We start from the raw sequence: 24047 nt of genomic DNA on the forward strand, positions 1-24047 counted from the left end.
ATATGTTTTTCATAATTAGTTGATGTTTATTTAACAGGAATAACCAGCACATTAAATTTAATGAGGCAGGTTTTCATGTGAAGTGGGAATGTGCTTCCTTCAGAGTGAACTGCTTTGGTCCTCCTGGCCCCAGACCTAGGGTGATGCCAGGCTGGCCTGGGTCTACAGAGGGAACCAGGAGAAGAGGGCAAAGTTAGAGAGCTAGAGTCAGCCTTGGGCACTCCATGACCCCACTAGAGTTTCCCCCATCCCCTGTGTTCCCACTGATCTCCACACTCAAGGGTAACCTCCCCTGGCTTTACTCTGTGATGTCTTAAGCAAGTGCCTGTGACTGTGAAGGACACCAAGATGGTTTCTATAGCTGTCTGATGAGTGCAGAAAGACCTGCCGGGTCCTCCCGCGGGGATCTAATACCCCAGACCCTGCCTCTCTGCTGGTCTCTGCTTAGAAGGTAGAAAGAAGGACCTTGCTGTTCAAGGAGGCTCAAACTGTCTAGGCTTAGAACAAAGCTGATCTTGGTAACAGGAGCAAGGGCCCAGATATGCAGAGGAAAGAGGCTGCCTTGTGACCTCAGGCTGTCAAGGGCCAACCCCACCCCCAGCCCCTGCTGCCCAGCTTCGGTTGAAGGAGAGCTCAGTTGGTAGAGGCCTTCCTAGCATACAGTTCTGGGCGTGATACCAAAGTATTAAATAAACTGGGTGTGGTAGTGCAGGCCTCTGATCTCAGAACTTGGGGAGCAGGGCAATCAAGAATTCAATGTCACCCCTGGCTACACAGTCGAGTTTGGGGACAGTCTGGGATACGTGAGACCCTATCTCAAAATAAATAAATAAAGTAGATGAGGCCAGTTTAGAAGATTAGAAAACAGTGTTAATTACGCACACGGCTATCATCCTATCTTGCAAGGAAGAATCGATAGCATGCTCTGTGAACTGCGTCTTTTTCTCTAAATGTGCACATATTTGTGTCCTGGTAAGATTTTTTTTTTAAATTCCAAGAGGTCGACATTCATTTCTGTACCACACAGGAAGTACCTCACACTCTTGCTGGATGTGGCTTTGCTTTTTGGTCTCATGTTCCCCACCCACAGGCATGCAGACTGTCCAGCCCTTTGCCAGTTATTTACTTCACTGAATCAGTTTGGGTTTAGCCCTGACTTCAACATTCTTATTTCCTTTCTATTCCCAATTTTTTGATCCTGGAGTTGGAGCACCCAGGCTCTGAGAACCCATGACACAGACTTGGCTATAACCTAATCCTAGACACCCAGACACCCATCTCTTTTGCTAGCCTCTGACCACATGAGAAATGGACTGGGTGTGACCCTGCCTTGATAGTACCCAGAAAACAGTGACTACATTGAGCCACTTGTCCCCTGTGCAGAGATGTGGAAGCAAGGAGGAGCCTGCTGGTTGCTTGTCGGAGAAACCTTGTGCCAGCAAGAGCAGACAGTAGAGGCAGAGGGAGAAGCAAGGCTGCCACATAGTCTCCATTGGCCTTGCTCAGCCCTTCATGGACAACTTTTCAAGTCACCCCAGGCTGGGCACAAAAGCCAGCCTGAGTACTCCCCACACCTAATCAGATGCAGGATCAGGTCCTCAGCCTATCCTTCCTGGAGGGAGGACTCAGTGCAGGGCACACAGTGGCAGGTCTTGGAAGAGCACCGTAGGGGACACTGTCCCTTCCACTGACAGGTTGTATTCGTAGATACAAAGGGAGGGTAGGTGGTGCAAGAGCTGCTCATGGCCAGTGGAAGAGCTGACTTGGGCTGGTCTATCAGGTCTTTACATCACACACCTGGATCAATGCTCTGTTATGTACCCATGTGAAAACACAAATACACAAACACACACACATACATATATGCATGCACGCATGTACACACACACACACACACACACACACACACACACACACACACACACACACACACACCTTATTTCTAGCACCAGTTCTGAGAACCACTGGGCATCAGGTATGCAAACTTTCAATCTGTGAATGCCAGTGTGGCTTCTTCAGTCCATTCTGCAAACCTGGCCTCATATATTTTGCAGCTTTTGTGCAAGGTATGTAAGGGTTACTGTAAACTGTCCCTTCATGTCCGTTCACATTGTCCCTTGTAAGACTCAGTCTGGAAATATCCTTTCTCGTGTTACAGCCTTCTCTGCTCTCCTGGAGGCAGCTGCAGGCATATCTTTCTCCATCCCTTTCTTTTCAATCACTCTGTGCCCTCAGAACTAGGGTGATGGGTCCTGTAAACAGAACACAGAACACTTTTGTTTGCTTGCTTTTTGTGATCTTGGAAACTCTGTTTTCAGTTTAGGACTCAGAGCCTGGCTGCTAGGGAAGTGTTCTACCACTGAGCAACATCCCCAGCCCTTTTGAATGTTTCATTTCTGAGACAGTCTTGTCTTGTTAATTAAGTTGTCCAGATTGGTCTCAAACTTGCAATCTTCCTGTCTTAGCCTCCCGAGTAGCCAGGATTACAACTATGTACCACTATGCTTTGTGGGATTGTGCATTTTATTTATTTAGTCAAATGTGTGTGATGTGTGTGTTGCATCCATGTATGTCTCTTTGTGCCTGGTACCAGTGAAGGCTAGAATGTGTGCGATTCCGAGCCTGGAGTTACAGAAGGTTGTGAGTTACCATGTGGGTGCTGGGAATCAAATCCAAGTCCTTTAAACCACTGAGCCATCTTCCCAACCCCGGGATCCTGTATTTTAAAAGACAAAGATTTATGCATTTCACCCAACACACTCTCCCAGGAAGTCATAGTGACCATACTGCTTTGTACGGGTACTGTCCTCTTGCAGTCCCCTGTACTAACTCTGGGTATGCTTACTGAGGGTGACAGTGGAAGGATTATATGGGGCAGAACTAGTCTGTCCCAATTTCCAAGAGTGGTCTCAAGGCCACCTCGCTGCTGACATTGGGCTCACACCTGATTCACTGTCATGGAACTCTCCAGGCCAGTAATGCCATGTAGGGAGAAATGCTGTAGTCATATAGCCTCTATAGCCAACACTGGACTTGTGCTAGGGACACTCTCTGGGTAGCCAGGAACAGGCAAGGGCATTCTAAGATCAGCTACCTCTAGGGTAGCTCTGTCCCTGGCACAGCCGGGGCCCATTGCCAATAGAAGGTGCAGTGTTAGTCTGAGGGCAGGGGTTGAGGGCCAGGCTGCTCTGAGTCCTGTCTCTGGATCTTCCTGTGTGATCTTGGCAAGTTGCTAATATTCTCTGTGCCATACTGTCCTCATCTGTGAGGATGATTAGAGCAGTAATTACCCCATATTGCTGTGTAAGGCTGTAAGCAAACACGCACTGATCTGGTTCCTGTTTAAAGTCTGCTAAGTGCTAGATTTGGCTGTTGGTATCATTCTCTGCCAGCTGTCCACTACCTGCCAAGACAAGAGTATAAAACACACAGGTCCAAGTCCATACCTGCACTGACACCCACTGTTCATGGCCATCACGAACACATCACAGGCACACATGCCACCACAGATCAGTGAGCAGCTGCTGTGCGCCCACACTGCACCGTTACTCAGACCCTTTCTTCTCAGCAGGGGCAGCCACAGCTTCCCCAGCTGCCTGAGCCTCTGGCTCCCTGCTGTGTCCAGCTCTGGGAGGCACAATGATGGGATAAAGCACACTAAGCAGGGGCCTGCTCCTTCTCCCCCCCACAGGCAGCCCCCCCCTCTATAGCTGTGCCTCTAGCTTCCTGAGCAGTACCCCCAATCCCACCCCCATGGCGTCAGCAATCCTTTCTCCTTGTGTCTCTCTAGCCATAGTGGGCCAGGCGCTTCCTGCTGCGGCTCATCTAGAGTTTATCACAACAACCAGCTGAGGTTTCTGCTCTTCTGTCTCCTCTGTGATCAGCTCCCTACCTTCTGTTCCCTCTGGCCTCAATAACCATGGCTTTCTCTGCTTTCCTGCTTGAACTGAGAGAATGACACACTGAATTGCTCCTCAGCAGTAGGAATTACCAGCACTGCTCCAGGACATTCTTGAGATGCACACTGACACACCCCTCTTCCAGGCAAGGTAATGGAGGTGCCAAGTTGTACACAGAAATGTACCATGTACCAACCTCTCTTTCTCTCCTCCCCCTGCCCATCCCCCCCCCCCCTCTCACACACACACTTTCTAAAGAGAAGCTTGCCTTTGGTATTGCAGAAGTCATGGAAATGGGATGAGGTCCAGGCTGGGGATAGCCTTATTATTAATCAGCAGGCGTGCTGAGGGAGGCTGGCCACCTGTGTGCGGATGCACAGACCTAGGCACACAGAAGCACATACAGGGAAGCATACACCAAAGACAGACACACACACACCAGCACATACCCCTGCCCACGTGAACACAGAACTCTCGCATTTGCATACTCCTTTATGCCCAGGCAGAAATGGACACGTGGGCACCCACACTTTCATACTTGGGCACCTTTGCACATACCATCTGTACCATGTGCATACAACCTTGGTGGCCCAAGAGGAAAGTGCCATGAGCAGTCAGTCACTCTCTCCTCACCCAATCACACCCATGGGGAACAAGCAGAGACCTGGAATCTGATGGCGTCAGTTAACATACCCTCATTCTTTTGGGGTACAAAGGTTGGGGTACAGGCCTGGCTTCTACCTGCTCTAGTGATGAGGGTAAAGAGCCTGCCAGCACTGGCCTCTGTGCAGTGTATGGGGTGGGAACACAGGGCTATGGTCAGCTGCCAGCCTCTAAGGCTGGGTAGGATGCCCGGGTGAGGTGACAGCTCACCTCTCAGCTGGCCTGGCCCAAATAGGCTCAGAAACCTTCCCTCCCAGGACTAGCACCTCAGACTTGACGACAACTGAGTCAAAGTGCTCCTTGGGTGCCCGTGGAAGACAGTGTGGTCTCATCTTTTCGTACAGTATAAGCTGGTGCCCCCTCCAGCCTGACAGCTCAAGCTGGCTCAGGAGGAAGGGATGTGATGGTACTATGACAGGATTTTCTACAGTTGTGCTCTTTCCTGGGGACTCTGCTGAGAAAGACAGAAAACCTGCTACCAACGTGCCTGTAAAAAGGCAACAGCTAGCTGTGTTCACGTCAGGCCTGGCTCCTCTAGGATCTCTCTGACCACACGCCGTGTGCTGTGTGCTTCCGTAGGCTCTACTATTCAGTACCCTCTTCCTCTGTGGGAGGAAGGGAGAGGTGCTGCTGGCTGGGGTAGGGGAGTGGGGGATTCCTTAGCAAACTTCAGCTGTTTGTCAAAGAAAATAGAGCAGGCCACAGACATTGCTAGAAACCCTGGACATTGCTTTAGCTGTTCTATAGATGGAGAAACTGAAGCTCAGGGACTTTCTGAGCTGAAGTCCCCAGGGCTGAGGCCTCAATGGTAACCACATGCTCACTTCACTGCCCTGAGTTGGAGACAAGAGCATCCTGGAGATTAAGGTACAGCAGATGCTGGAGACTCCAGTGATGGGCAGTCGTCCACCCCTCAGTCCTGGCCCACCCACCCCAGCCCCAGGAGCTGCAGAAACTCAAGGACCTCAGTCTGGATGAGCTAGCTTTGTCGGGTGCCACTGGGAGGTGGAGGCAGAGGCTTAGTGGAAATATTTCCCTGAAGTTCTGCTGCAATGAGGGTTTCTTGGGGGTACAGTGGGAAGGGAAGACAGAGGCTTGGGAGGAGTGCCCTGAGTTCCTGGGAGGTGGTGGGAGGAGTCAGGCTCACTTGCAGTTGGAGCAGTACAACCTGCTCTCAGGACTAAGTATCAGCTAGTGAAGAGCAGAAAGGGGTGAAGGTGTGTGTGTGTGGGTGGGGTGGGGAGATGCTATGCTGGAGCTGAGAGCACTGTTACAATTCTCAGATGGCCATCTTTCAGATTAGCCTCTATAGGGGCCCTAGCAGACAAGACTTTTCTAGCATGAAGCTGCTCCTCCTAGGTGCCAAGTCCTCAAGCTGAACTCTGAATGGACCAGTTTTCCAAGAACTGGAGCCCCCACGGTGGCCAATCACAAGGCCACACACAATCACAATCACAGTTCCCTGCACTGTGCCCTCTGTGTTTTCTCTATAGGGAATAACTGAAATGGCTAATCTCCTGCATTGCATTTCTGCCTTCCCCAGCACTTTCTACCAAGTCAGCTTCCTTTGTTTGGCTCCTGGACACTCATCATTTCATAGAATGAGGCATCTCCCAGCTTTAGAATGACAAGTGAGAGCCAATTAAGACCTTCCTATCTGCTGTGATTCTGTGGCTGGCACTGAGGGAGAGGAAAGGCAGAGTCGCCAGACAGCTAGGCTGAGACTCTGGGTATAGGGCACAGGAGGGTCAGGCACCCTGCAGAACACTACATAGGTCTAGGGCCTTGTGCTCCTACACTGCCCTGACCTTTGCTGCAGAGTGGAGTCCCCTAGGCTGTCCCAAATCAGCTATTGAGCTCTGTTGTTTGGTCCCAAGACCCTTGAGGCTTCATAGTCTGGGAAAGCCTGACTATGGTCAGTGAGGTATCTTGTCAAGCTGCTCCTGTCTTCTATCTCCAAGGCCTCCTTAGACAGGCCCCAGTTGAGGCTGGTCAGGGCTTCCTGGAGAAGAATGTGGTTCTAGAGAGCTCTGAGGCCAAGGTAGCCAGCAGTGCTACCAGGGCACCTGGACTAGAGGCTGTAGGCCAGGATGAGTGTGTGTGTTTGCAGGGGCTCCTGGAGCTCAGCTGGCTTGAGCCGGAGACCAGTGCTGGCCTGCAGAGGGACACTTGGAGGAAGCTGTGTGGCCTGGTAGGTGCTGGGCAGGGGAGGAAGGAGCTCCTAGGGGTCATTGGCTGTCTGCTGACCTACCAATGTCTACAGACCTGAGAGCAAGAAAGGACAGAGAAGCTGAAAGGACCAGGATAGAAGCTTTGCTCAGCAGTGCTAGAAGCCACATATGATGGTGCCATTTATGCCAGATCTGGGGGTGGTCTGTTTCCCAGCAGACTGAGCTGGCACAGGCTTGTACAGTCTAGTTCCCAGGTGCGCACACACCTGGCAGTGTCTGCTGCCCAGCCCTGGAGCCCAACTGAGCTTGCAGAGTAGGAGGGATGTCTGCAAGTTACTGCTGTGGGATTTCCAAGACAGCCAATGTCTAATAGCCAGGTCTCTGGGGGAGGCTCAGAAAGGCTCATTGTTCCTAGATGGAGGGTAGCTCTGGTGTCACTTAAGGTCAATAAGTCATGTGACCTGTGACCCCTCTCATACCAGCAGGTCCTTCCTTCCCTGCAGGACTCAGGCCAGGGCACCCTTTAGCTTCCCTATGTACAGGGAAGAGCAGAGATGTCTGTGCTGCAAAGCCCGAGTCTGGGCACTTAGCTCCAGATGGCTCAGGGTCTCCCTGAGCAAACCTAAACAGGAAACACAAGGTCACCAACAGAGAGACCAGAGAACCCCAAGCTCGCCCTAACCCCTGCCCTGATGTGATGCAGACCACAGTGTGGTCCTGCTGCTTCAAGGGGAAGGCTAAGAGCTGGAAGGCCAGTATTTAGACCCGTCCGTCTCAGTCCTCACATTTGGACCACAGTGGTGCCAGAGACTGGAAAATGACTGCCCTTTCTTACTATTTCATATTCAGACCTGCTCTGAGCCTCACCATCCTGGGCTGAGCATACCCCAGTGCTCTCTGCCTTTTTCTGTGGAGCAGAATGACCCGGCTCTAGGCACTTCATCAGCAACGCCCCCTGCTCAAGGCCTGGCTTCCCCAGTCCTGCTGCCCCTCCCCCAACTTCCTTTCCTTTCATGCCCACTGCTCCCTCAGTTAAAGACCACCTTGCCTCTAACCACCTGGAGCCTACCCTTCCCAGCTCTGTTCCGTCCTGCAATTACCCACCAGCCTTCCTGAGAGCAAACAGAAGGTCTTCTGGAAGCTGGCACCATCCCAAGGGGAAAAAATCCTTTATTTCTTCTCATACCTGTTCTGTGGTGGCTTTTGTGCAGTCACGGAGTTATGGGTTTTCATATTGTCCCCCTTCCAGGCCTAGTATTCCCCCAGAGAAGCAGTCTGTCCTATGAGGCTCTGTGTTATTGGTGACCAACAGAAGGCTGGACACAGAGTCAACAGAGTGACTTGGTGCCAGTGAGTGAATGACTGCAAACAAAGACTTCTGCTTTATTTGTTTTCGGTCAGTAGCACATACTGTTTCTCAAGCATGGTGGCTCCATGCTCAGAGGCATATGGCTGCCCAGCTGGGAACTGCAGGGTACAGAGACCATGGCCTGGGGTCTGTGGTCTTATGATGGGTCCCTTCTTCAAGGCTCCAGGAAAGATGCTGCTCCTTAGCCCTTCAAAGAGAATAGCCAGAGTTCAGCTGAGCCCTCTCCTGCCCCAAAGAATGCCCAGGTAAGGGCTGCAAGAGGCCTCAGCCCATGTTTTCCAGGCTGCTGCAGACTGCATGGGACAGTGGTTCCCCAGGAGCATGACTGACTACTAGTCAGTTAGACGGCCTGGGCCCTGGACTGGGTCTCTCCTTATTGCGCAGGAGGACAAAGGACCTTTACTTAACACATTCTGCAGCAGTAATAGTCAGCACCACCTTTTTATCTCCAGAGGCCCAGTTCCTGTCTCACAGTGGCATGCCTGGCCCCACCCTGGTATAAGGCAGCCTCGCCTGCTTCTGCTCTGCATAAGCAAGGACCTCCCTGTTCTGCAGTTTAACAACTAGGGGTTTTCTAAGAGAGCTACTGGGAAAGTGTCTGTGTAATCAGGTCCATGCTATGGGGAGCTCTGCATACCTACGGACAGGTAAACAGCTTTGTACCTGGGGGGCGGCCCTCAGGTATCCTGGGCTGTCCCAGAAATGCCTCTGCCATCTAAGTGCTTTTGGAAGCTAATCTTTTCTGAGGGTCCTTCACTCCTATCTCACCTTAGCCAGGGACCATGTTCAGTGAACTGACAGAGCACACTGAGTTTTTCCAGTTAGTGCGCCTTAGTGACAGGGAGCCCTGTAAGCTTGGTGCTGAGGCCTCTACACTGTGTCATGGTTTAGAGGGGGCTCGGGGGCCGACCTGGCCTCTGATGTATCCAGGAGCTCACAGAGGATTTGTTTTCCAGGCACATTAAGTGTAGGGCCAGGAAGGAGAGGCTGAGCCTAGAGGGTCCCATTCCTCCTTTAGGCACGTGTAGTGACGGAGGTACATGGGAGCTTCCTGCAATTTGTCTATCACCATCATCACATTTCCATGTTTTATTCAGTGCAATGAGAAGATACATGGGTGGGATATATTAATGGGGACAGGGACTGAAACTGGCCACTGACACAGGGTGGATGGAACAGGGCTTAGAGACGCTGCTGAGGAAAGCTGGAGGTATAGCAGGGTAGCCCTTCTCTCAGCCCCCATGCTGACAGGCGAGAAGTTTGCTCCCAGAAAAATAGACAGACTTCTAAGCTCAGTCAGGTAGAGGCAGAGCTCCCAGGGACATGTCTGAGGTCCTAAGAGTAGTAAGGCATGGCTCTGAGCCAGGTGGCGGATGGGACATCTAAATGATGGGGCCCAGGCAGATTGTCCCGTTCTCGCACATTAAGGGGGTGACCTCACCTTGCGGGCAGTGCTCACACAGTGCTGGTATGCCTTGACCAGGTCCGAACACAGAAGTACCTCATGCAGATGGTCACGGTAGCAGCGGAGGATCTGGGCCTGTAGGCCAGAACACACAGGCTCCACCCTGCGGGGCCTGGGGGATGACAAGAGCAGATGGTTGGCATTAGAAGGTAAGGGAGGCATTAGGATAAGCAGCTCACTCTACAAGTGAGGAAGTGCAGGGTCTGGTCCTATGGCCAGTGGCCAGTGTTGAACAGACTGGGGTCTAGGGCTATATGATGGCTTGCTGCTGCCCTAAGTCACCAATGCCACCAGGATGTGTGAGGGGTCAGGTGGACAGGGGCCTTAGCTAGAGGACACAACACTGGACAGCCTCCCAGCTGGCTGGGTCGGGCTCTGTCCAGCGGTGTCTTCTGTGTATTGGTGACCTGACACCACAGCTGTATGACAGAATTGCCATTTTTCTCACAACACCCATTCTAATTTTACCGCAAGTGCAAGTGAAGCAGGAAACCTACAGAGATGCCCAAAAGATAAACAAAAATACACTTCTTAGAGATAACTGTAGCAATGTTTTGAGGTACTTTACTACCTTTTCTTTCTTCCTTTATCAAAATAGTTTTAGAACCTACAACAAATGAATATCTGCCTTTCTATAACTATGATGAAAAACAGGTGACTAAAAAGTAAACAACAGATTATTCTGGTACAGGTGCCTCCCTGCCTCCCCGCAGTCACCTCTGAGCTGCAGACCACTTCCAGATGCCTTACTCATTCCACTTACTTCTCTTCCCCTCTGCCTCCCTCACTGTCACATACCCAGTGTCCCCACAACTCTCCCATACACACAGCTACACATACTCTCATGTACCTCACAATACTCCCACGTGTATGGCTGCCCCTCATTTACACACTCATTTTCCTATGTTCCTACATAGTCACCCACTCCCATGCACTCATTCTCCACCCCTTAAACATCCGTACACTCTCGCACATCCATTCTCTCACACTCATCCTCCCACCCTCCCATAAACCCTTTTTAACACCTTTACTGGGGTCCTGAGCACACTTACTCTCTCATGCCCTGACAGCCAGCAGCACACTGGTGAAAACAAGCCCCCACCACCTCTCCTGGCTCTATGTGGGAATGCTATTCATTCCCTCCCTCCTTCTCCCACATGAGAAAGCTGTGGTAAGGGGAAGTTACATCACACAGCCAGTGTGTGTGGAGGGAATATTTATTGACATTGTGGTGGCGCCATCCACCCATCAGCTTTCCAGTGGGTTTGCATCCAAGCTTACCCAGATTTGTAACGGCTGTGGTGGACTTGCAGTAACACCTGACAGTTATAAAGCTGCAGTGAGCCATTCCTTACATTCCTTGGCAATAAAAAGGATGGCTATTCTGCAAGCTATGCTCCAGGCTGCCCTGCTGTTCTGCCCTGCACCTCTGAATTTAGTATCGGCCATGCAGTAGACACCAGAGGGGGTAGTGCTGTCATCAAGATAACTCAAGCAAGTCAAAGTCATCAGTTAAGACGAGCCAGCAGCAGAGTCATCAGGGGCTTAGGAAGTAAGTCTGCATGCCTCATGCCCAGGCCAGGGGTCTAGATGGGCACTTCTAGCACCGCCATTTACTCCATAATGCTGCCTGGGGTCCTTTCTTCTTTCTGAGCCAGCCCCGAACCAGAGTCACCATACACTGTCCTCTCTGGAGGCACAGTGCCTTATTTAATCAGGTCTGATCCTGACTAGAAACCTTACCCATCCAGGTTCACCTACCTCTGCTGGGCAGAGCTTGGTCACGGCCTCTCCGTGAGACATGTGCCAGTGCAGGAGTGAGAGCCCATGTTTAGCTGAGACAGAAGGTTCAGTCGAGGTCTGAACAAGTTAGGAGGTTTGCAACAAAAGTGGGCAGGCTGGTTGGGCTGCTGTGGCAAGCTGCTGGGCACAAAGAAGAAAACCTACCTACAGGGCAGAAGCCTTCTATTCTCATAAGTTGTGATCAGTGCTGCCCAGGGAGCCTCCTCCCAACAAGCTCCAATGAGGTCACCTGGGGTCATTTCTTCTGCACTGACATAAATCTTCAGACACACGAAGGAGAGGTGCTTTTTGCATGTGTTCCGTTTCTCTTGAGTCTCTGGAGACCCCCCCTGGCCAGCTTTTACCTGCTGTGCGCAGGCCCTGTGGGTGCCGTACAGTCACCTCCTTTGTAACTTTCCAAGTGCTTGTGGAATGACTGCTTTGTGCTTTCGGTACAAAGACATCCATTCTGGGCCTTTTGGAGTTGTTTGGCCTTGGAGGACAGAGTTCTCAGTGGCATCCTGTCTCAGACAAATGCTCTCTATGAGCACTGCTCTGAGTCCCCCTGAAGCACCTGAGATTCCAGCTTGCACCCCATCCCACTGTCTCTTCTCCTAGTTCCTAGGAAAGTGCAGCTGTCCTCCCTGCAGAGTTAATCCTGCATACTGGTGCCTTCGACTGCCGGCTATTTTTGGTGTCCTGGATTGCTGTCCCCCTGCCAGGTCTTATGTTCCTTAAACATAGTCTGCTAAGACCCCAAGTACAATTCAATCTTAAAGCACACTTCCCTTCCCTGTGCGACCTTTGAACCTGGTCAACAGGTACTGGCAGACACCAGAGGCTATCTCAGCTCTAAGTGCTATAAGGCTTACTGTCTTTATCAAGAAAGTAAAACCCAGGCAGGCTCCTGGGACCAGCTTGAGGCACACTAGGAGGCAGAACTCTGACTCAACCTCCCCTCCATATACTTATGACAGAGCCACCAATAGATTAGACTGAGCTTCAAGTGGGCAGAAGAGTGGCTTCATCACTAGCCCTTTTCCTCATGGCCGCTAGAGCTGCCCACCTCACTGATGGTTGTTCTCTTGACTTCAGGTGCCAACAGGAGGGCTTGTGAGCCTTAGGCAAACTTCAGAAAGCACACAGTGTGTTCCTAGGCAGGGAGAAACTGGGCTGTGTGAAATCTACCTCCTGCACAGCATTGCCACTGCTCAGGCCACAATGCCTCTCCACAGGGACTTCAGCACAGTAGGAGCTCACAGGGCAGGCAAATGTCAGCGGAAGCTTTACCCATTGTGTACAAAAGGCACTGAGGGAAGGAGGCAAAACTCCTGAAGTGAACCTTTCTCTGAAGTAGGCTAGGGCTAGCCAGGTCAAACCATTCAGAAGCAGGTGTTGGGTGGCTTCACCCCATTCAAAGTGACCCGTTTTACCCTGAGTGGGTACAGAAAGCTCCAATGGGTAAGAACAATCTTGTGAATGGGTGTCAGCTTAGGTAGTTGTGGAAGCCCTGCTCATCTGACCTGGGAAAACAGTCTCAGCACATACTCAGTGAGTGCAAAGTTCTATAGCAAGAATGGCACAAAAATCAGGTCCCCAGCAGCCACAGCCCTCACCCAGAAGTGGACATGGCCTTAGCACATGAGAAGTCAGGCAGGTTTTCTGTTTCTGCAGTGCACATCTACATTTCTGCTTAGCTTACATCAATATGGATCCAAAATATCTGCCACGATAGAAACTGGTGCCCATAGGGAGAGGCCTGGGAAGGAGTAACCTCTGAGGCCTTCTGCACACCTAGAAGTCAGAGCCTGGAGTCTCCTTCCCGGGGCCCTGGATCATGACCTTATTTGGACACAGAGTGACTATGGATGCACTTAGTAAAGTGAAGTAACAGAGAAGTAGAATGAGTCAAACCCAGGGGTAATCTAGATTACCTAGTGTGAAGAAGAAAAAAGACAGTGACAGACACACGAGACGGTTGTGTGAGGACAGAGGTGGAGACTGCACTACACTTCAGCCTAGGAGTGCAGGGGGCTACCAGGAGTATCTGCAGCTCCCACACTGGAACTGCTCACAGCTTATACCTGGACTCTTAGTCTCTAAAGCTGAGAGAATGCATGAGCCTTTGAAGGCCCCACAGGAGGCAGTGTGGACACGGTGGGGTGGAGAATGCCACCAGCTCTGAGCAGTCAGGCACTTACTCTGCATGTACCAGGATGAACACCAGGCTCAGCAACATCTCTGGCCCCAACCCTGTGAGGCACTGTCCTCACTAGTTTTATGTCAAATTGACATAAGGTAGAGTTCTTTTGGAACAGAAGATTGTAATTGAGAAAATGCCCTCACTAAATTTGTGGGCAAATCTGTCATACATTTTCTTGATTAATGATAGATGTGGGAGAGTCTAGCTCACTGTAGGTGTTGCCATCTCTAGGCTGGTGGTCTTGGGTTCTATAAGAAAGCAGGCTGAGCAAGCCATGAGGAACAAGCTGTAAGTAGCACTCTATGGTGTCTGCATTAGCTCCTGCCTCCAGGTTTCTTTTCTGTTTGAGTTCCTGCCCTGACTTCCCTCAGTGATGAACAGTGGTGTGGAAGTATAAGCAAAATAAACTTTCTCCTCCCCAAGTGGCTCTTAGTCATGGTGTTTCACCACAGCAACAGTAACCCCAACTAGGACAGACATCTTCTGCACTTAGGTAAACTGACACGGTCATGATCGTGGTCAAGAAAAGAGAACACTTTGTTCCATAAGTAGACCATGTCCTGAGAGACATCTGGGGTAAGGAACAGTCTAGGAAAAGAAGGCAAAGAGGATGTATCTATCCAGGTAAACAGCCTAGGAAGAGAAGGCAACTCACATGGAAGTGTATGCAGGCAAGCTCTTTCCTATTCTGACTAATGAGAACATGCTAGAGACTTCTGTGTCACTGACAATATATGTCACTAAAACTATAACATGTCCCTGAAAATATAAACAACAGCTATGTGAGCTAGGCATTACTACCTCATTCTGCACCCAGGGACGAGGCTCAAAAATCCTGAGTGGTTTTTTCAAGGGCATGCAGCAGTAAGACAGAGACATGGTGAGAATAGACTAGTGTGTCCATTTCCATAGCTGAATGTCTTCACTCCACTCAACTTCTAGAAAATGTCACACAATCCAAAAGAAGAGATAATCCAGGGTATAAGAAAGAAACGAAAACAAAACACAGGCTCAGACTACAGGTATGTAGAGCTTCTCAATGGGTCAGGAAACTTGCTGACTCCACATGGAAAGAGGTGTTGTAGGGAAGACCCCACACATGGGAAAGCAAAGGAATTGGTAAGTCAAGGAACATGACAAGGTGAGAGTCAATAGGAGGCCAGAGAGGGCAGGATCTTCCCTGTTCCCATCCAGGGTCACTATGGGAGCAGCATCTTCCCCTGCTGTTACTCACACTGCAGCCTTGGCAGGCAAGGAGTTCCCAGAGCAAATCCAGGGTGCTACTCCTTCCCCAGCTGCCTCTCATGAGGTACACACTGTACACCTGCTCACATGCAGCCCCAGTCCTTTGTGTCTCTCACTTTATTTAATAAATGGAATCTCATCAACTTATCCTTCCCCTATTATCACTGCCGACATCAATCTGATAATATTGGCCTGGTATGGAATCTGGCTATTATCTGCCCTCCTGATATTTAATTTCAAGGAAACATTGGTGGGGGACCTTGGAGCAGGCTTTTTATTATAGCAGCACAACCAGATTCCACATACACTAGACATTCATCTCCGTCAGGTCGTGTCCGACTGCTCAGAGGCAGCTTCTATTCCATTCTGCAGCCAGGGTGCAGATGCTTTTGAGACAGGCAGGTTGCAAGGGACTGGGTTAACTGGCTGCTATCGACCACGTGCCACTCAACCTAGGTAAGTGGGACCCAGGGATCCATCATTGATCAACATGCCACTTGGGATCACTGTCAGTCTGGTCTCCAGCTGCCCATCCCTCAGAGAACTATAGCCTGGTAAGAGGCCCAGGGCTAAGTGGGATGAAAAGCAGGGGAAGGAAGGGGAGTAAAAAGAAAATACAGGGGGTCTGCTTCCTGTCACTCAAAGGGAAGGACTGTGTGTGTACTTGTGGGAGAGAAACAGCAGGTTACTGTGGTCTTTGATGTCTGAGGGTGACTACACTGGGACAGATGCCCCACAGCCGTCTCTGGATGTGGTCTGAGGCTTTCGGGCATAATTAGGAAAGGTCCTCAGTTGGGGGCTGGAGAGATGGATCAGTAGTAAAGAGAGCCTGTTGCTCTTCCAGAGGACCCAAGTTTGGTTCCCAGCACCCACATGGCTGCTAATAACCACCTGTACCTCCAGTTCCAAGACATTTTATGCCCTCTTCTGCCCCCTCGAGAAAGGACCCTTCCTAACACTGCTCCCCTCTCAGCCCTTCCATCTGGAAAATTCCATCCTATCCTGGCTGCCTCATCACATCTCATCTGGTCTGCTACAACCCAGCCATGCTGTCACTCCCTAGAGAGGGATCTCTCGAAAGCAAGGCCATATTGCTGCTTTGAAGGACTGTGGCCAACCACGTGAGCCTGCTTTGGGGGGTCTGCATTAGTCCAAGTGATGAGCTCTAGAACCTAAGGCCTAACCAGCTATGCCCAGAACAAGGTTCTTGCTAGAGTCTGTGTCCCACTCAGCCTCCGGCCACAAAGCTGAGGTGCTTTAGTGAGAAAGTCCACTGTACAGGCCAAAAAACTTCAAGTGTTTGCTCACTGATGCCTAGTGTGACAGGTAAAGACAACACCTCAGTCCTGCGTCCTGCCCCCAGGACAGGCACTGTGGAAACTTCCAGAGTGGATGCTGTTCACCCACCCACGGGCCTGAGGCCCAGAGGCATACTTAGGGAGACATCCAGGCTTTTCAATAATGCAGTCTGGGATTAGCCTTCTCTTGTACGAAGACCCCAAGACAGTACCTCTCAGGGTACATGGAGGTATGCCAGTCAGCCTGTTGGCAGATCACCCAGGCTGTGTCCTCTACAAGGACCAGTGGGTTTGGCCAGCTTGTGCTGCAAGAACCTGAGGTTGCACATGGTACTGGGTTTTAAGGGTTCTGATACAGAACACCAGTAGTGGCCACCATTGCTGTAGAGCAGCTCACAGTAGCTGTCACACTGATTGGCTTTGACTGGTGCTGTATGCAGGCTATTCTAAGGAAGGAAGTCAAGTGCTAGGAATGATGTTGCTGGTAGGGGGCACTAGAAGCCCTGGCATAAGGGAACCTTGGTGTTTTGGGGTGGAGGTCTTGCTCTGTGGGCTGGCCAACATGGAGATGCTGCTGCTCTATGGTCCTTGGAAAGAACCATGGAAAGAGGGAAGCCATTGGTGCTGACTGACTAGTGAGGTACCTCTAGGTCTAAGACAGCTGAGCTGATTTAAGTAGAAAGACCCTCTGTATGACAGAATGGGACCTGACAGGGCAGACACACAGCAGGCAGGCCCACTTCAACCTGAGTCAAGCCACTGGCCAGCAGGTCCCAGTATCTTAACAGTAAGAAAAATACTGTGAGGCCTAGACCAGTGCATAGAGAAGGCCCATTCTTCAGTGCTCTGGCCTAGCATCCTGAAGCTGACGTGAGCAGCAAGGAGAATCCTACTTTTAAGGGTCATAGTCTGATACCCTGACGCCTGACACCCAGCAACTCTGAGGGTCTCTTAGGAGCCAAACATTTGGCTTATAGACATGCAGACTGGCTGAGCTTCTCAGATAATTTTGAGGTGTCTGGCAGCTTCCCTGAAAGCTGTCAGCTTCAGTGTTTGAGGATGAGGTCTTTGGGGTTAGCACCCCTGACCTATAATGAAATTACCCTTGACTTCCTGTCTTGCTGCTCTCCTAATGGTCCTGCGAACCTCTAAGTATCACATTAAACTTCATACCCAGAACCCATGAGATGGTCTGTAACAACACCAAATGAGGTGTGACCAGGCTGTCTATTTTGTTCCCGTCTCTCCAATTTATCATAGCACTGGCATCATTCTTGACGCAGGGCACCTGTTCTTGCTTTATATGATATGTCCCCCCACACCTACTTGTGAATGGTGTATGTGGGGCACTGGCTCCATGTGACCAGCAGAGCACCCTGGTGAACAGACAAGCCCGCCTCAGCTCTAAGAAGTAGAGACCCCACCCTCACCCCAGCAGCCAAAGCAGTTGAACCTGCACAGGCTCTGATGTAGTGCAAGTCTACGTAGTGGAAGGAAGACACCTGCTTTCATAGGACTTGATCCTAAGTTGTCCCAGGCCCGGCGACCATCGGAAGGAAGTGTCCCGGAAGCCCAAATGGTAGAGTGGGACTGTGTTAGAGCTGAGGGATCCTGAATCTCACAGACACCTCTTCTTACCTCTCTACTCTGGCCACCCGAATTCAGGCCCCAGATTTCTCAAGACTTCCTGGTTTCCTGGTTCTGCCTTCCACCCACCACCAGGAACAGGGTGGGAGATCACTGGAGTGCAAGGCAGCCCCCAGCTTAGAACTCCTCACTGGTTCCTACTGCCTGTTAGAGCTGAGAATCTTAGTTTAGGAACTGCTGCTGCCTTCTGAGCTCCAGTTCCCAGGGGCTCTGGCTGATTACTCTGCTTCCAGTCACCCAAGGCCTCTGGTCACCCAGCAGACAGGCAAACCTAATCCCCTCCATGCTCAAGTCTGCCTCGTCTACAGAGAACTTCTGAGGTTAGGCTCTGTTAGAAAGAGTTCTATAGATACAATGGGGGCCTACTGTGAGCTTACATCTAGCCTTAGACCTATGCCAGCAGGAGCAGGCCATGGCGACCCACTGTGTGCAGAGTTATCATTGGCTGCACTTAATTCTCTCTTCTCTGAAACTCTTGGCATTGCTCATTTACTCCTAATACCTGTCAGCACTGCATGTGACAGCTGCTAAACAAACTGGTGGAAGAGAAAGCACTATGGGTCATTCTCTTAACACGTCTCAAGCTCTCCTGGGTCTGTACCCTAGCTCCCATGCTTCCCTCCCTAGAACATTTTCTCTGTCCCACACATGCTTTCACAGAGCTCCCGGCGAGTGCTGGTTCCTACCATCTCACCATTGACCACCCACGAGAGCCTGCATTGGCCTCCGACCTCTCTGGAACCTTCTCACTGAGACAAGCATTTTTGAGTCTCTCTTCTGCTCTGTGGCCCTCGCTGGGCTGCTGATGACGAGGCTCTCAGGCACTGCCTACCACTCATCTGAGCAGCACGCATGTATGCTTCAGTCTCTCTATTAAACAGGGATGCCTGAAAGGCAGAAACCATAACATATTACCTTTATTTCTGCAGTTCTGCACAGAATACCTAGCAGAAAGCCGATATTCCATATGTTAAATGGACAAGACATCGATAATTAAGAGTCAGAGGGGCTCTGCTTTGCACAGGTTCTAGTGGCTGAGACTTACATGGGCTCCACTTTTGTATGGGCTGGCTGGGCTCTGCCCACTTTCTTTAACAGTCAGTCAGATAGCGTCTGTCCTAAGCCTTGCTCTCCTACCTTCTCTGGAGTTCTGGCTGCTTAGCTCCCACCCTTTCTGAGCCCAGCTGCCTGTGCCCTCGGTGATTCATCTTCGCTTCTCCCCAAGATCTGAGGAACCTCCTAGGGCTAGAGTTCCTGCTGTATCCTCGTGTGTGTGTGTGTGTGTGTGTGTGTGTGTGTGTGTGTGTGTGTGTGTGAACCTGCATACATGGGCAACCCTCCAGCAGCAGGTATCTCCCACTGTCTGCTGTGATAAAGAGTGCTGGGCTATCAGGACAGACCCAGATGTGGCTTTCCTCTACAGGGAAACAATGCGGAAGCAACCTTGTGACAAGTAAAGCACTCAGGAACCCTGGTTAAGGGACACAGGAGTCTTCTGTGTGGTCCTCAGTGCTATGGGTTGGGAGTGCTTTAAAAAATAAGCAGCCAAACAATAAGGATGGCAATTTGATAGGGTGGAGTGTATTCAAGAGGATGCACACTCCCCCAAAAAAGACCTTGCCAGATTTTCTATTTCTTTTTCTAGCTAGGAGTGAAGTGAGGTTGGAGAAATTTGACAAAATGATTTTAAATTCATCTTTAAAAACATTATTTGTAAAAAGATAATCAAGGTACAAGGGCTTATTCTACCAGAGATTTAATATTTTTATAATACACTTTAAGTGTGTTTAAAACATGCAGGGCTGGTTCTGGGAAGGAGTCTAGGGGCAGTTTCATGTGTGAGAGCAGGACTTAGCATGTGGTCAGTGAGACTTAGATCAGAACCAACAGGACAAAGGACTCCTACTCAGAGAAAATACAAGCCAATCTGTGCTCACGTCTGGCTCCCAAGTGGACCCCAGCGGGCTATTTAGAGTAACAGTTTAAGGACATGAAATGAAAAATCACACAAGTACTATTCCCTGGGATTACAGTCCTGGGGGAAGGAAAGCCTTTGCAATGTAACACAAATCACAATAAAAACATGAACAAAAATATATTTGGTTCCTATCTGCAAATCAACTCCAAAGGGCAACGATGAAACAAAGCAGTAACTACAGCAGTCACGACAAAAGGGACCAGTGGGTTAGTGGGGACACTAAGGTACAGCCTGTAAGAATGAACACAGGGAAATGTCAGCACAGGCTGCCAGTAAACGAGCCACAGAAAGACTAAATGCCCAGCAATGTAAGAAAAGGCTTGGATTTTATTTAGTAACAGAAGAAATGAGCTGCTGTAGAAGCTAGGATTCTTCCCTTGTGAAACTGGCAAAGGTGTCTCTATTACAATACCACACTTGAGAAGCCTTGGGAAAATGGACACCCTTTTCCATCATTGTGTGAAGTGGAAATCGGCACTTTTACTTACTAGAGGGCCAGTTGATAAAAGAGAAGTATACTAATACATGTGTACATGGTTCTCTTGGTATATATTTTGACCTGGAAACTTTTTCTAGGTGAACTTAAGGACAGAGAGTCAGACAAGTCCACTTATTGGAGTGATGACTATCTTAGGAAGGGGCTGGGAACTACCTAAAGTTGGGATATGGGATAAGCTTGATAGGATAGGCAAGAATTTCTGAAATAAGCATATGGAAAAGTGGCAGGTAATTAATATGAAGACATATGTAGACATCTATTGACTAGAAAGGCATCCACATGTGGATGAGGTTAGTCTACAGACAGATGTGTACTACACAGAATCCATAGCCCATTTGCATGGTTTGTGGCTAGACTCTGAACTGAGTGAAGGTCCCAATATATTAACAGGGAGATTTAGGGTTTTGTTTCGAATACTTTCCTATATTTTATTATATGACAATATCACATATATGAATCCAATATTCATATACCATTATTATAACTATTCAACCAAAGACAATACTGGTTTTTATCTTGAAAATATAAAAATGCAGCCTATCTATAGCTACACACATACAGAGATACATGTACTTTCTAGTATGTATTTTGTGTTATTTGCAATATGAAGATGCTACAATAAAAAGCAGACCAGACTGAGGGTGGATACCAAAGACTACTTCAGATGGCAAGTGTTAATCATGGGACCTGAGTGGATTTTAAAGGTTTGTGGTAACCAGCACTGTTTCACAGAAACATACTTCATCTTTAGCAACTACAGAAGAACACAGACCTCCATGTAACACCAGGCACAAGAGCCATGGCCCACGGCATGAGCTCAATAAACACTAGTTGAATGAGAAGGAACAAAGGTTGCCAGAGCCTCTGAAATTTGAAACTCACTAATCATGTTGCTGGGAAAAGGTGTGAATTCTAGAGTATTTGTGAAGGGGTGGTCTTGTTTCTCAGCATCTCCACCTTGTTCATCACTGCCCAGGTAATGTGGGAGACATGAGTCACAGCTGTCATAGTCAGTGACTGCATGGCAGGAAGCCAGCTCCAATCAGTCTTCTGCAAACTATGCCCCCCAGCCATACGAGGGGTGTGTGTGCATGCACACAAGTGTGGCTACACAGTAAGGCAGTTAAAGAGACTGAAGGAGGCAGGCTGAACAATAGGCTGGAATGTGCATGGACAAATGTAATTTCTACCTGGGTTAGAAGTCACCAGCTGCACAGGGACAGGATGGGAGAATGTGGCTTTAGTAGACAACACACTGCTTCTAGAATTATCTCCTGAAAACACACATCTGATCCTGTCACTTCAAAGCTCAGACACTTTTGATGGCTTCCCAAGACAAAACCAAACCCAAGCCCCTGGCATTTGAAATTCCACTGTCAGTCTGGTGCCAGCCATGTTCCCTTGCCATGCCTCCTGTACGACAGCTGATGGAGACTGGCTGGCTTGGACAGAAACCTGCAGCTGCTACTCATCAGTTCTGTGACCTTGGCAAGTGCCTTCACTCTGGCGACTCCTCATCTTATTGTCTATAAAATAAGGCAATAAATGGGAGATAATGTATTCAATGTCATTTTCCCAGAGCATAGAAAGGGTCTGATAAATATGACTGTCCTCCTACCCCTTTGTCTATAGGAAGGCTGAAGGGAGAAGTGTGCAGGAGTCAGTGTTTGGAAGAACACACCTAAAGGAGGTTTCACAGCTCCTTTACAGCTTCGAAGAGACTTCACAGTAGGGATCAGACCCTGCTCAGTGCTGAAGCGGGGTCTAGGAGCCTGAGGAGTCTGAGTATGGCCCTGCCTTGGTAGCTACTACTGGTGTATCCTTGCTAGTCTTGTCAACCTGACACACCTGGGAAGAGAAACCATCAACTGAAGAACTGTATCAAAGGAATGGTCTGTGGGTATATCCATGACGGCATTTTCATGATTGATAATTGATGTAGGAAGGTCCAGTCCACTATGGGCAGTGCCATCCCCAGACAGGTGGGACTGGACTGTAAAAAAAAAAAAAATGGTAGCTAAATGTGAGCCTGGGAGCTAGTAAGTAGTGTGCCTCTGTGGTCTTTGCTTCAGTTTCTGACTTGAGTTCCCTCCTGCTTCCCTACATGATGGTCTGCAACTTTGAGCTGAAACAAACCCCTTCCTCTATGAGTTGGTATTAATCAGTGTCTTCTCATAGCAATACAAAGCAGACTAGGACAGGGTCCCACTAATGTGGTTCCAGGAGGAAGTGCATAGGAACACTTTGATGACTGAGCTGTTATTCTTCCTGTTATGACAGGTATTAATTTCAAATCCTTGGTGTTGTCTTTAAATGAGGTTGATGTTACACACACACACACACACACACACACACACACACACACACGTGCACACAACTTGGAAGAGTCTAAATCGGAGCACTGCATTCTACCATTGGCAGTAATGAATACACACAGACTCCACACAGTGTTCCAGATCCTGCTTGCTGCTTATGTGTTTGTATCCATGCGAACTCCCTGACCACAGACTTGTCCTCAGGCCCCTCTTTTATCCCTTGGGCACATTGAAGGACAGAGATAATGCGCTCTTGTGTGTGGTGCGTTAGTGCTTAGGCTGTTGCCTGTACTAGGTGGATAGGATGATGTGGCTAACAGGCCCATAGGCTAGTTTCCCCAATGGAAATGGATTCTGCTCTGGCCTCCCTCAAGTCCGGGTAGTATAATGACCTGGTGAGAATTTAGGAAGACCATGAGCCTTATAGCACGAGAGAGTGGAAGGCTTGGGTAGGGATAGCTCATGAGCCTGTTCTCACCAGCCTGAGAATGCAAAGCACACAGCAACAGCAGGGTACTCTGTGACTAACTGGGACCGAGAGCTCCTCACACAATGATCTGTGCAGTGACTTCGAGCTCCTGGGGCAGGTGTGGAAGGAAGGGTGAACCTGTAAACATGAGAGGGAGGTGGAACAGGAGCACCTATAGGCAGGTAAATAACCAACACAGGCTACATCTGTCCAGAAGGGGCTGAGGTCAAAGAACAGAGGAAATCACCCAACCCTTCTAGATCCCAAAGCCTGGTAATGCCCATCATCAGAACTCTGCAGCAGCATCTTCCTTCAGCCTCCTCTAAAACCAGGCTTAGCTTCTAACGATTGCTTACCATCTTCTGTTTGAACCTCTGCCCACAGTTTACTGCCCAGGCTACTCTTCTCTGGTCTTCAGCTCATCTTCTTGGATTCAGTGTGGAGACTGTGTTTAAAGTCAGTTTAGTTCCTGCTATACTCCAACCAAGAAAACCAGTGGCCATACAGTGAGGAAGAAGTCACAGTATCCTCAGGGAGTAACTTGGGTGTGGGTTCCCACTTGCCTACTTATGGTTTCTGACCTTGGCAACAATACTAAGTTTTAGTGTAGGTTTCCCTATGCTCAAAGCAGAAACAACAAAGAAAGGCTGTTTAGAAGAACAGTGAGTGCTGTTCTCCAAGTTGTCACCTGCAGAAGCTAATGCAATTCTCTCCACTGGGGACACAAGCATCTCCTGGGTGGGGCTGCAAGCATGGTGGTAGGCATGATAAAGGAGGAAGCATGCAGGTAGAAGGAAGGCTGCAGTGCTCCCCAGTGCAAATGGAAGACAAGATACATGTACATTTAAAGTTTTCTAAATAGTTACTTGGCAAAAGTGAAACAGGTGAAATTAATTTCAATAATGCATTTCACTTAATAAGATCTAACAAAGTGTTATTTCAAAATGTAAGTACAGGAAAAAATTATAAGATATAGAATTTTGTTGAGTGGTTGAAATCCATATGAACTTGGCACTTGGAGAGCATCTCATGCACATGGTAAGC

At 49.4% G+C, this 24047-nt stretch overlaps 1 protein-coding gene across 1 annotated transcript in view; it reads right to left on the reverse strand.

Moving 5' to 3' along the window:
- Nucleotides 1-7889: 7889 nt before the first annotated feature.
- Nucleotides 7890-24047, reverse strand: part of Chchd6 (coiled-coil-helix-coiled-coil-helix domain containing 6) — a 235316-nt gene continuing 219158 nt past the window's right edge. Inside the window, exons 7-8 of the mRNA XM_005364858.2 lie at nt 9544-9679; nt 7890-8289 (exon numbers count right to left, since the gene is read on the reverse strand). Coding sequence (XP_005364915.1) covers nt 8284-8289; nt 9544-9679 — 142 coding nt within the window. The 3' untranslated portion in view covers nt 7890-8283. The remainder of the gene's footprint in view (nt 8290-9543; nt 9680-24047) is intronic.

The sequence above is a fragment of the Microtus ochrogaster genome, unplaced genomic scaffold (assembly GCF_000317375.1).
Source record: "Microtus ochrogaster isolate Prairie Vole_2 unplaced genomic scaffold, MicOch1.0 UNK1, whole genome shotgun sequence".
In the NCBI taxonomy this organism is placed as follows: domain Eukaryota; kingdom Metazoa; phylum Chordata; class Mammalia; order Rodentia; family Cricetidae; genus Microtus; species Microtus ochrogaster.